Genomic DNA, 14,172 nt, shown 5'->3' on the forward strand with positions numbered 1-14,172 from the left:
ATCTAATTATCTTTCTGTAAAGTGCTTCCAGTATTTTTCTGGGAGGCAACCACCAGTTATACTGGTTCAAGCTTTTGAGATTAATTTCTGTTACTTTATAGACAAGAGAAATGCAAGTTGACAAAGTGGTAGATGGAACTGCCTTACTCAAGTTCTACCAATACAAATATTTACATAGTCAAAAAAATATTATATTGAAGACATAATATCCCATTAAGTGACTAATATTGCTTATGGTAATTTACTAATATTGGCTTACAAGTCCATAAATAAGCTTTGAGCAGTCTGTGAGCAACACAGCTTTTCTGTGCTTTATAAGCATGTCAAATCTTTTTCTCTCTAAGTATAGTGTCATGTAACAAGCACTACAGCTTTGCTGACAGATATCAAAAGAAAAAGTCATCTAAAAAATGAACTTTAAATAATCTCAGCTATCATAGAACACAAAATTTATTTTGATAATACACAACACAACATTTTAATCTGACTGAATGTGGACAAAGACCAGGAGAATCACAACACGAACACAAAAATCTGAATGATCATGAGCTCTAATCAACAGGCCAGACATTTCCTTTTCTGCCCTCCCTACCAGACTAACCTGCTTGAGCAAAAGTGGGCAGCTGGCAGTTCAAAGGCTGAACTTTGCTCATAAGAAAGCTCTACATGACTTCTAATACTGCTGGCTGATCAGCAGGCCAAGTTACCATAAATACGTTACAAGACAGAAGGGTGCAGAGTATCAAATCAGATTTTATATTATTTAAAACAAACATCAGCCTTTCAGTGTATGCAAAGCTGACTACAAATAAAGGTGATCACCCCCAAGAACACAGAAGTCATTTACACCTGTATAAGTTACATTATTATATGTAACTCAGTGCTTTAAGATTTTAATCCAACGCAACAGCCTCCTAAGTATTCAAGACAATCTAAGAGAACATTCAAAATACAAGACATTCAAGACCACGATCGTACTGAATCCACATACTTCAGTCAAAACAAGAATTTAGCTTTATATTAGAAGCATTTCACAGCACTCCCATTAGACACAGTGCAATGATACATACTAATTTCAAGAACATTGCAGCTGCATGTGACTAAGAGTAAACATTCATACGGAACTATTTCAACTGGAGTACACTATTCAGAAACTATTGAAAAACCACCTAACATACAGTTTTATTAAAGTGGGGGTTAACTATTTCCACATTATCCCTTCAAATGAGAAATCCAAGCTTGGGCAACTTGAAGTAGAGCATTTTGGTTAAGGAAAAAAAAAAAAAAGGGGAAAGAAAAGAAAAAAGAAAGATCATCTAGTAAGCTTCCCCATATTTTGACATTGACAAGACAGCATGACAGGAAGGTCATTTATTGAGATATCTAACTTATCAAAATCTTAACTGTTTATATGGACCTTCTTTTTATTAAGCTATGTTAAAAAGATCAGTGATTGTCTGGAAGATTAGACAAACAGCTTACAAAAATTATGTAGATTATTTTATTTGGAGTTTCAGGAAAGAAAATAATTAACTCCAAGGTCTTTCAGTGCCAGAAAATCTCGCTTGTCATGTATGCAAAAAGCGCGCACTCTCAGATATTATCTAATGAAAAGCCGAACAAATAAATTTTTGATGACTTCTCTCAGGCAGGTCTGATTTCAATGAATAAAACCCATGCCTTCATATGAAAGGCTTCATATTCTATTACCAAACACTCAGATTATCTATTCATCTGGAAACTAACTGCATTCCGGGACAGATTAAATACTTATAAAATCCATTTTTTACATAAAAGCCTTTACATTTTACTACAAGTTACATGCTAGCAAAACAGCCAGCCCACAATAGCATGCAAAGTTTACTATCGGCTGCATAGTTTATTCAATTGTTATGACTGGAAGATGAATTGAACTATGAAGTCTAAAAAAGAAAAAAAAAAAAAAGAATTTCCAAAGAGACTGTCATCAAGACACTAAACTGATCTTACTCTAAAAGGCAAATAAAAGTTAGAGTAGTACAGCATTTTGCTAGTTTATTTTTCACTATCTTTCAGTCTTTCAGCATTCCAGATCTAACCTGTAGTATACTACTATTGTGCAGTGTTGAATGTTAAGACTCCTGGAATTCAGTTAATGAGGTAAACAGGTAAACAGGAAGTGTAAAACAAATTAAAACCCTGATCCCCACGAATCAGCAAACGAACTTTTGTAATTACTGCGAAGACAACAGCTGGTCAGTGATACTTACCGTTAGCATTGGAGTTGTTAAGAGCCCCCAGGCAAAGAATTCTAGAAATATGACCACCACGGCATGGTATACACTTGGCCGACCAATACCTTGTTGCTAAGAAAGAAAAACACAAGCAGTGGTTGTACACAGCCAGTTCATTACATGTGCAAAGAGCTCTTACAAACATATTTTGAGCACAACCGGTTTTCAGGATGACCTACTACCAAGCCCTTGGGAACAATAATAAGCCAAACAAGGGTGGAGAAAAGTTATTACAAAACAACTAAGATGTCCATGGAACTTGAGAAAGTTTGTTCCCTGAAACTCTTGCTGACTGAATAAAACTATTTTCCCCATTCCTGACGTTGCCCTGTACTGCTCTCAGCTCCAGTGTGCATTTAGGCATCCTCCCCCTTAAGCACTACTCACAACCCTTCCACAGCAGGGTGACAAAGGATGTAACTCTCCCTGCTACCTACACAAGTGACAACGAAACAGATCCTTTATGAAGATCACATCACCATTACAACAAAGTGGCAATGTACATAATCAGAAGAGCGCCGATTTTTGTATTTGAAACTCCCAAAGTATGAGAAAATGGAGCAGCACCTTATACCATCTGTACAACTACTTTCTGTGACTTCTGACCAACTGATTTCATGCTCATGTTTGCCCATGGAGGAGAGACCCAGGAGTTATTCTAGTAGTCAACAAGTAGTCCCAGGAAGAAATATCAAACTACAGGAGTGCTAACGATCCTGTGAAACTGATGACATTCAAGACCAAAGGACTGGATCCCAGATGAGAGATCTGGAGTCTTTTCATTTACATGAAGCAGGCAGAACCTTTGGGTAAAGCGGATTTAGCAAGAACTGCTCCTTGCTTCCAATTCCATGTGCCCCTTGCCATAGTAACTCTTCTACAAAGTTTTTGGGTTCTAAAATCACTCTTTCCCTTTCCCCTAACACTTGTCCTGTAGAAGATTGTTTTTTCGGTGTTTCTAGCCAATCCAAAGCCATTACACTCCCACAAGACTAGCAATTCTTAGAAAGGACCAGTACAGCGCTCTCATCTGGTACTCCCATACATAGCTAAAGTCTACCCAAAATATAAAAGGACACTTCTCTTCGCACTGCGCAAACTAATAATGCAAGATTCAGTTGAAGAGACATTATCTAGTGACAATCAGAATGTGTCATTTCAGCAGGCGGAGAGTAGGAAGAACATGAAACTCAGGGTCTCCCACTGAACCCCAAAAAAGTCAAGACAGCCTGCAATGAAGGTGAAACAGACATATTTGGTGTTTTTCCCCTGCTCAATAACATTCATCTAGATTGGTTGGAATCACAGGTTTAGGAAACACTTGTATTACAAGATTCATTTAGGCTAACTGCTTAGAGTAAAGATTTTTAAAGAAATCCCTACCGCCTGGACAGTCTAAGTGCCCAGATCTCTAAGAATTATTAAATCTGAGTTTATCAAAACCTGTAACAGTAAACTAAAAGTAATCCAGACAGCATTTTTTCTAGCTAGTAAGATTCAGATTATTGTCAACATTGCAGCTTGCTTCAAAGCTTGAGGATTTGAAGAAAACAGTTCTCTCTCTCATGGGAAATAATATGATAACACCATAGATAAAATATTATCTCTAGGAGGCTGATAACGTTCAAGGATTGTAAACATTTCCCCTTAGGTAACCATGCAATTTTTGATCTCTAAATAGCAGATTCCAAAGATTATGTGGAGGAAAATATCTTCCTGATATGAGAAGTCTGCAAACACTTCTACATAATGTAATAGGGTAACAATTTTAAGAGGGTTTTTTTGCCAAGATGTATGTTAGTCAGACTAGCACTTAACACAGATTACACTGAAGCCTGGAGATCCCTTCCACAGTGTTTTCCTGTGGAAAAGGCAAATTTTACAGTAAAGAGTAGGTAAAGGCCTCCCCAGCCTTTCTCCTCCCACTGCTTACTTGTATCACTAAGCATGATGTTGGACCATAAACCTCTGGTTTGCATTCAGCAAACAGTTCCAATGCCACTAAAAATGAAATTTTGGACTGTTTGATTTTTTTTATAATGTTTTTAGTACATACAAATTTGATCTGAGATTTACATGGTTTACCAGAAAGATGACATACATACATATTCAAACAAACATGCCTGTTTTTTTTTTTTTCAGAAATAATTTTAAAACTTCTGTGAAAGAACAGTATTTTGCTGTACTGAGCGTAAATGAATATCTCCTGGAGAATAAAATAGTCTGCAAATCATTTTTGGCAGTATCATGCAGCTTACAGATAGTTGCGCTGAACTACAAAAGAAACCCAGAAATCTTTTGGATTCAAGACATAACCTGGAAAAGTAGAATTTAAATCCTGAAAGGAACATGCACCCATCAAAATGAAGTTAAGCATTCCATACAAGATATACTAATAGCTACAGATCTGTGACCCACATAGACTGCAGATGAATCAGTTTTCTTTAGAGAGCCCTAAGTATCTAGATTAATTCAAGAACACTTGTGCAAATGGCTGTATCAGGAAACTAAAATCACGCAAACAGGAAAATTCACTGACATTGTCACATGGACCAATGCAGACAGTTACTTCTAGATGCCCATCTTTTCTGTAGGTCCTAAAAACTCTTATCACAAAAGCTTTCAATTTTTAATCAAGCATGAAGTTGTTTTCAAGAAAAGAAAGTAGCTTATGATTGATCACATACACAGCCTGGACTACTGATCAAAAAGCAACAAAAACCCTTCACTCATTTTGAAATCAAAGAGCTTTCTAAAAACACTTCACACTTGCTTTTAAGATGAAGCTACCCCAGAAATAATGGGTGTGGTTCATTTCTGCATCGACAAAATACTTTGCAACAGAACACAACTGCATGCAATTTACATAAAGAATGAACCCAAGACACACATGCAAAAAAAAAATATTATAAACTTGAAGCTCAAAGGGCTTTAGGATTCTTGAACTAGACAAAATGGAGATAACCTACTGAATTCTTTATGGTTAAAAAGTTTTAAATGGAATTTTAGGAATAGCGCAGATACAGCCAACATACAGGTTGCTTTCATCATCCCCCACCCCAAAATTTTAAAGCGCTAATATCAAAAATTAAGTGCCCTCAGGAAAGTCTTAAAATCTGTTACGGGCCTATTTTCTATTCACACAGATCTTCATGCGACTGCCCAGTGTGTGGGCTGACAAACTATGTATCAACATCACGATTGCTCTCAAATGCAGCTGCTGAACAAGCTATTACACTTGCACAATCAATATTGAGCAAAACATTACATAACTTCAAATGACTAACAATAAAAGTTTAAGCCCATCATTATAAAATCTAAAGTTCTACCAAAATGTCTACTATTTCTCCAATTTTACACTTCTGCTCCTTCTATGCTTCTTTTTGCCTATATTCAATTTTAAACAACATTTTTTCTTCTGACGTTATTGAAGGCAGAATAAATCCAAAAGTTGATTTGAAGACAAGAAAGAGAACTACTGGGATGCAATACAACATCAGGGTTTTTTTAGAAGCAGAACACAGCTGTCGAACATTAATAAACCCACAAGACGGTGTCAAGATCATAAATCCAGCTGGTGAGTAATGGCTCATAGAAAAGGGGAAAAATGCATTATAGCATCAGTAAGACTACCTTATCTCAGACATTTTGAAGGAGAGCTAGTACAGTTCACCCTAAAATACTCCACAGCAAGACACAATTTTATAGCCAGACCCAGATCTTCAGAGCAAAGCTAGAATTGACAATATTCATTATTCACACAACTTTCAGGTAACTGTTTATATCTGTTAATCCAAGTCTGTAATTTAACAATTAAAACTATTCAAAAGGCTGCAAAAGCACCTTAGCATCCAATTTCAAACATGCTTAACTGTTTGTTTCTCTTAAGCAACGTGCTTATCTCAGGACAAAATCAATCCTGAAGTCCTCCAGATCACCCTTTCAAACTTCTCACCTTTTGATGAGGGTCATATAGTCCTGCTAGGCAGATTAAGATAGATGCAGCATGCTTTTTTCCTCTCATGAGGATGAAGCAGCAGACTCCATTGTCCATAGAGCTGGACACAGGTTCTCTCTCCTCAAAGTGTTTCAACACCCAACTGGAAAAGCCCTAGGCAACCTGCTCAGCTGATCCTGCCCTGAGGAGGATAAGATGTCCCTGCCTTTCCAGTTAAATAATCTTGTTATTTCTCAGGCAGGTAACAACCAACTCAAGCCCAACTTCTGAACGGACAATCACAGGAACTTGCCTTTCTCCCCCCACACCCTCCTCCAGGAAATTCTTTCCCACCAAGCATGAGAGTCTCTCAGAAAAGCCTGCTAGTTGCTGGTTCTGCTTCCAGTACAGAAATGACTTTGCAAACAGCACCCACTGTCCTTCTGTAGCATGTAAACCAACATCCAAGTGCATTAGTACAAAGAGTTTTCTGACCTTTTAAAAAAAAATGTATACAGAAACATTCTCCCTCTACAAAAATTAACTGCTACATTTTTTTTAAACCACCTGCACTGCAACCCACTACGTCAACTCTCATGTTTTCAAGAAAACAAAGAAATGAACTAACAGAATCAGTGAAACATTTTGAGAAACATGCTTTCATGTATAAATCATTCAGACCTTGAAGTTCACGCCAAAGTATAAAACTCATTCCCTTTCCACATTTATCTTCACTGCTATTTTCTTAGTTCCCCCCAAAATTCAACCATTTCAAATGCAAACTTTTCCTGGTAGGCTTCACTAAATCACTAGTTAATCATTTTAGCTTATTCTAGCACAAATATTATGTGACCAACCTCACTACATTACGGATACTCTTTTCTACATGCATATTACCCAGGTAGCTCTCTAGACATATTGCATGTTTACGTCTTTCTAGTGCCTATTGTCTTTAATTTTCAAACAAATAGTTAGGAACCACCTTAATTGCAACTGCTCCCCATAAATTCCCCATTTCTTGGAAGTGGCAAGAATTCACTCAAGTGCAAAAGGCACCCTGAAGACCTTAGCTGCCTTTGTCACGTGAAGCAATCACCAAGTGATTATGTGCACAAACCCCAGTCTAAGATACGTAACTTGTATCCACTTCAAAAATACACCGAACACAAGCGAAAGTACCTTCCAATCCAACACAGCCTTTAGCACTTCAGATGAACCTCACGAGTGGGAATATAAATCACAACTAATTCAGCTTATAGCTTGTCCAAACCTGTATTTCAGTTGCAAAAGAAACACCTTAAGCAGATATCTATCTGGACAGTAAGATCATAATGCATTCTGTCAAGAAAAAGCTAGGCTAAATCATATTCCACAGGTCAGAACCACAACTCCTTCAAAATGAAAAAGCCTCCACAGATTATGTAAACAGAAATAGTGCCCTAAAAAATTCCTGGAGTTCTCAAAGGAACATGTATGGATACGGGAGATGACATTAACAAGACGCCTAAAATTCAAATAAGCATTTTTGAAGACCATTCCAAAGGCTCTCAAAGCAAGCAAAAAAGCGTGCAAACTTTTCACAGGAATTAAGAAGTAAAATCAAAAAAAAGTAAAAGAGAAATAGGATAAAATTAAAAAAAAACTACCAACAATCTGTTTTCAGAGCAGAGGGAAGTTACCAGATGAGTCCCAGTGCTCTGTCCTAGGGCCTATGTAGTCCAACACATTCATAACCGAGCAGTTAAAAGGGTGAAAGCAAGCAACTAAGTTCACTTAATGTTAGAAAAGTTAGGGGGCAATGGTGAAGAAGAACATCAGAAGTTGATGGAATCAGTAAAACAAATTAAATGGCAGATTAATGTAAATAAACTAACCAACACAAACATAAAAAAACCCCCAATTTTAATTCCACATATAGGATGACTACTACTTAGGAATGTGATCCTGGAGAGAACAGTTCCATGCAAGACACCAGTTTAGCATTCAGCAGTGGTTTACAGCAGTGTATTCAAAGTGCACTCCTGTTAGGAAAAAGTTAGTATTATATTACTACATAAACATGTGATGTTCCTGCCTTGCTAACCCTCTCCTCCTGGTGTTCTGACCATTTTTATTAGATCTATGTAAAGATCCTCTCACTTAACCCAGGACTGATTGTTTTGTTCAGAAGCTTTAAGCAATACACATTGATGAACAGTCTATTTTACAGAAGCACAAGTGAAAGAGGCCCACAGAAGGACAAAGAACACTGTCAAAGGTAGGGAGGAATGCTGAAGTAGGTTCCTTCAAGCTGCAGTCAAAACATCTCCAGAAAGATACAATTGGCATTTATTGAACTGGAGTGACATGAAGGGTGTGAAGAGAAAACAAATGTCACTGCCGTCTTACATTAAAATACAGGAAAATAAGTAAAGCAGGACTCAAGACAGCAAGTTTAAATTGCATGGCACTTCACACAATTTACTCTCAGGGTCTAAAATATCTTGCCACATCATTTTTTCTGCTGGGAGCACATTCCTGTTTAAGTTTAGACTGGAAAAGCTTATGAAGCAGGAACCTTCTGAGGAGCGCAAAACATGGAAACACCATTTCTGGTTCACTCTTTGAGGCTGAGGCCATTGAGGGCAAGAAGAGCATCCAAGGGAACAATCACCATATGCCCTGCTACGTTCTGAAAGCTCAGCTTTAGACAGTACTGCGTTGTCTAATTAAATTACTTCTTAAAGACCTAATATATAACCAGCATATTATGTCACACCTAATTGCATGCTGATTTATTCACTGCTACGGTTTTCTTCCTAAAACATAAAAAGATGTATGACACTGAGAAGTCCCCCTAAAAAGCACAGATTGTTTAGTTAATTCACATGCTTCTCCATGGGATACACAATCACTCAAGCTCATTGCCCATGGTTAAGTTTGGATATTCAGTACTAAAATATCAGGTCTTTCTTATACAATTAACTTCCTATTTCTCTAGCCTAGCATACTTCTCTCTGAACACAAAACCTTCTACATTGCTAGAACCTGGAGGATCAGTAACAGCAAACTCAGAACAGCCAAAGTGCCCTCTCAGCATAAATATAAGCAAGAAATATTTGTTTTTAAAGACAACAGCTAATCACTCCTAATAGTTCAGACTCAGTGTTAATTTAACATGATGGGAAGATTCGGAATGACATTGGCAGTCTCAAAAAGGCATTTATCTCTAATTTTTCAGATTTAAGACGAAAAATTATTTTTGTGGGGGAGAAAACAGTGCTTCACAAAGGACTAAATACCCAAACTGTCCATTTGAACAATGTGCTTACTACTAGCAATTCAGTTTAAATCCTCCAAGCGAGAAATTTAAGGAAACTGCTTACTGGACTGAAAGTTCTTTCAATGAAGACTCATAAGACTTAAACATGCTCCCTCAGTTTCACCACGCTGTTTTTTATGAAGTATTAAACAGAAAGATGCTAGCAGTAAGGTAAAACGCTGTAATCCTTTGGGTATATACCAGTTGTGCTTTGCTCTGGAAAACAGTTTAATGAGTAAAGCCTGGCAAACTTCTGAGATGTACAGTTTTAACCTCTAAAACACACAGAGGTCTTGGGCTTCACAATAGCTGAAGCATTTTATAGCATCCAAAAACATGAAAATAATGTATGATTAATTCTCAAAGAGGTACATAGGTGAGTTTTCTCCTTAGATATCCCATTTGGGGACTTCTCCCGTAAGAGCACTTTATTTAGACAATAAAGTACTGTATTTTGCTGAAAAGCTTCCTTAGTGTGGCACTATTTTACTGACAACAGGTTGCACAGAAAAGTAGTACATGGTATGAATATTCTGAATGTTATGCTAAGTTTTATACTATCAGTGTTCATAATTCAGATGGAACAAGATTGCATAACCATCAACAAAATGTCCATGGCATCATTTACTTCAATTTCTCACTGAAATCTGGGTAATACTGCCCAAGGAAACTGACTTAATTCCAGTGGAATTTACTTAAACATACTATTGTTGTTCTTAGTTTTGAGCGAGGAATTCACTTCATAAAAAGTAATTTGTTCAGCATTTATATTTTAGTTCTCCAAATCAGTGAAGCCTATGCATTCAACAGGGTGAAGTTAGTTACACAGAAATCAAAAACCAGAAGCTTGTTACTCCCAAGCTGGAGCAGTAAAAGGAGAAAGCCTTGCACAACCTGACAGACTTAGTCATACTCTTTCACTTTGTCCTACCAATTTGATGTGACAAAAGAATCAGACTAAAAATTAAAATTAAAACATCCTTCACAGACCAAAGAAGCAGCTCACCAAAATTTCATTTCCGTGTTTACTTCTTTGTCAGCAGCCCAAAGGGCAAGCTTCCACTTTCAAATGTCAGGGATGCACTCCCACTGATATCAAAGAGATCTCTGCAATTACATCTAAAGCCATGATCCAGCCCCTCATATTTAGTCTGAATAATCTCTTTCAACAAAGTCTAGGCAGAGGGAGTTCTAGCAGTATGACAGCCACATGACAATCACAGGGAGGCGCAGAAAGTGCAGTAACAAAGCAGGAAACAGACTGTTCAGTCAGGAATTCTGAAGCAGGCCCTAAGCTGATGTAGGTATAATTGCATCACTGCTATACCAACATACAGAAGATAAGACTAGAGCCCATGTCTTTCTCTCTTGTAGGAAATGCATTAAAGGGACACAAAGTCCCTTAAGGGCACAACTAGGAGGGAGGGAACAAAACCCACCACCCACAAAGCAAAACCTGAGGTCATTTTATAAATTAAGAATTTATGTCATTTAGAAGCTACATTTTCAAATTGATAAAACAGCATACTTTAAGTAATCCTTAATCCAACTTTAACAAACATTCCATCTATTAATAAAAAATTGTTTCCATTCAAATAATTTAAAAAAGGTTAGTGCCTTTGTCAGTTATGGATTTATCTTCCATTTGAATTTTACTCTTCTTCAGAGTTAACGAAATAGAAGTTCTTTTATTTTTTCTTAAATTTTCCTACCTATACCCTCCATTTCCTACTCTCTGTTCATATTTAAATAAATTCATCTGGTTTTCTTCTATATAATGACAGCATCCCTTATTTCTTTCACCACATCTGTGCTGATAAAACTAAAAGCTTGTATTTCTTCACTAAAAACTTAACAGGCCCCTTCTAGAGTTACTTTTGTATTCTGTCTTCAGATTGGGGTACTGCATCATATATATGTAGCTAGAGCCCTAAACAAGAGCTGCTGTACACAAATGTCGGACAGCAAATAGATCATACAGCAGACATCAGTTGCACTTCTTGAATGAGTCCAACCTGCTGTTTGGAAGACATAACCATTTCTAAAAGACAACTGAAAGACTCGAATACAGAAGTGATCAGTTACAGGAAGTGTTAAGCAGTCACTTCAGAACTACCTTACATAAAATAACTTATTTGACTAATGAATTCCATAGAAGAACTTTTTTTTTTTTTTTAACATCTTCTCTGTGTTAATCACATCTTAAAAGTACCTTAACACCTTCATCAGGTGTGAGTAAGGGACAAAGAACCTACTGATACCAAACAGATGGTTTCACAGAATTCATGCCTTAGGATTATTTTCGTTTTTACATTCTTGAGCTCTATCCATGACACCACATTAATGCTACACTATTAATGCTCCGCTAAAGATATTACAAGTTCATTCACTTCACATCAACGTAAAACAGTAAACTATCCTCTCTCCCATAGTAAAGAGGCTTATCTGTGGTAGGATAGGTGACACATTTACCAGATGTTGTCTCCCTGACACAAACTTAACATTGTTTTAGAACTTTTGACATAAGGAATGCCTTCAGCATATCTAATTTTGAGTAAACTAATATTAAAAACATTATTCAGAAACACCCAAACACGAATAGAATCTAAAAAAGTATTAATAGCTACTAAGTCAGGTTGCAAATAAAATTTACGTTATTGCAACTTGCCAAGAGACTTATCATGGCAAGACTTTGCTTTAGTATTGAATCTGTACCCCTTCAAAAACCATCAAGACAGGATCATCTGTTTTGTTATTCTGTGTGTTCCTCTGGATTCCTCTACTCCCATCTTATGCTCTGGGCTCACTGCCAACAAAACAGGATGGGCTGTATCATCTCAGCCGAGACCATCCCGCCTGAAAAAAAGTCACCGGTCCCCACCTAATGCAGAAGGCTCAGGAAGTGTCACCTCAGATCTGCTTCTAAGGCATTTTGTGAGCATGCATATAGAAAGTGAAAGGCTTAATTCACTCGAAAGACGTTTCTGCTGGCAAGTAATTACGCACCACTGCCACACAACTTTATCCTAGAGATGCTTTCAACAAAGCGCACAGACCACGCCTTTCCAGCTCCTTTTATTTTCACAAAGATAGCTTAATGTAGTGGGAAGAGATGAAACAGAAAGAGTAGTAAGTTATTAAAACTGCACGGTAACTCTTCGGTTTCGTTTCACCAAGACGCGCCTCCTAGAACTCAAAAGGAAAACTAAGCTTTACATCAAGTGACCTCGCATTTATATAATTAAAAAAAAAAAATAAACAACTTATTTACAACCATTTGCTTACAGGTGTCGCCTCTGACCAGGATAAACTGGTACCGAACACTCCGGGGCCGGCAGAGACCCGGGGCTAACACAGACGAGGCGGCACGGCCGGCGGGACGCCCGGGCCGGTCTGAGGAGCGGCTGGCGGCACCCCGCCGCACCCCAACTTCCAGAAAGCCTCCAGGGCCGCGGGGGCAGCCGGAGGGCGCTCTGGGGGCAGCCGGCCCCTGAAGGGCCGGGCGGCGGGGCGGGAGCTGGCTGCCACGGGACCCCCGGCTCGGCGCGACCCGCACCGCCGTGCCGCCGCCGACCCCTGGGGAGCCCAGCGCCGCCCAGCCCCGACCCGCACTCACCGCACCGCCGCCGCCCGCCTTCAGGCCGACCCTCTTCACCAGCATGATGCAGCCGCTCCGCCGGGCGCCGCCGCCCTCCCTCGGCGGCGGCGGCGGCGCCTCTCCCTCCTCTCCCTCTCCCTCCCGGGCCGGGGCTGGTGGTGGCTCCGGCTCGAGGCTCATCTCGCTCGCACCATCCTCCCGGAGAGGCCGGGCCGGACGAACAGCGGCTGCTGCGCGGGATGAGGGCGGCCTCCCGCCCCCGCCCCTGCCCGCAGCAGCCGCCTCCGCCGCGCCGATGGGGCGGGGCGGGGCAGAGCTGCGCGATCACGTGAGCCGCCGGCGGCACCCCGCCCCCTCCGCGGAACTGCTCCCAGCCGGCCGGAAGCTGCGTGCTCGCCCTTCTGGCGGGCTCGAGGGGGTGCGTGCGCGGCGGGGCTGTTAACGGCTGAGGCGCCGCCGGCCGCCCTGCCCTGCCCGGCAGGGGTACGGACCGTAACGGCTCCCCGCCACCCTCCAGGAAAGTGAATGTGCTCCGAACTAGCGCGCTGTGTGGCTTCCTTAAACCTTGCTGGGCACTTTGGCCCTTCATCACTGGGAAGGTGTGATAGCAAACTTGGTTTTCACTCACTGGCCAGCCAGTTATCATAAGAGTCATGGAATGGTTTGGGATGGAAAGGACCTTAAAGATCATCTAGTTCCAACTCCCCTGCCATGGGCAAGGACACCTCCCACTAGACGAGGTTGCTCAAAGCCCCATCCAACCTGGCCTTGAACACTGCCAGGGAGGGGGCAGCCACAGCTTCTCTGGGCAACCTATGCCAGTGTCTTACCACCTTCACAGGAAAGAACTTCTTCCTCGCATCTGATCTAAATCCACCTAACAGTTTGAAACTGTTAGGCCTCATCCTATCACTACCCACCCCGGTAAAAAGTCTCTCCCCACCTTTCCTGTAGGCCTCTTGAAGTGCTGGAAGGTTGCTAAAAGGTCTCCCCAGAGCCTTCTCCAGGCTGAACAGTGCCAACTCTCTCAGCCTGTCCTTGTGGAGGAGGTGCTCCAGCCTCC

General features: G+C 40.1%; 1 protein-coding gene across 1 annotated transcript in view; it reads right to left on the reverse strand.

Annotated features, from left to right (window-relative positions):
- Positions 1–13,289, reverse strand: part of SLC71A2 (solute carrier family 71 member 2) — a 32,615-nt gene extending 19,326 nt beyond the window's left edge. The window contains exons 1-2 of the mRNA XM_086478941.1: positions 13,128–13,289; positions 2,250–2,345 (exon numbers count right to left, since the gene is read on the reverse strand). Of these exons, the coding sequence (XP_086335067.1) occupies positions 2,250–2,345; positions 13,128–13,289 (258 nt within the window). The remainder of the gene's footprint in view (positions 1–2,249; positions 2,346–13,127) is intronic.
- Between the last annotated feature and the right edge of the window lie 883 nt (positions 13,290–14,172).

Source organism: Leptosomus discolor, chromosome Z (assembly GCF_034619465.1).
Source record: "Leptosomus discolor isolate bLepDis1 chromosome Z, bLepDis1.hap2, whole genome shotgun sequence".
NCBI classification, from domain to species: Eukaryota; Metazoa; Chordata; class Aves; order Leptosomiformes; family Leptosomidae; genus Leptosomus; species Leptosomus discolor.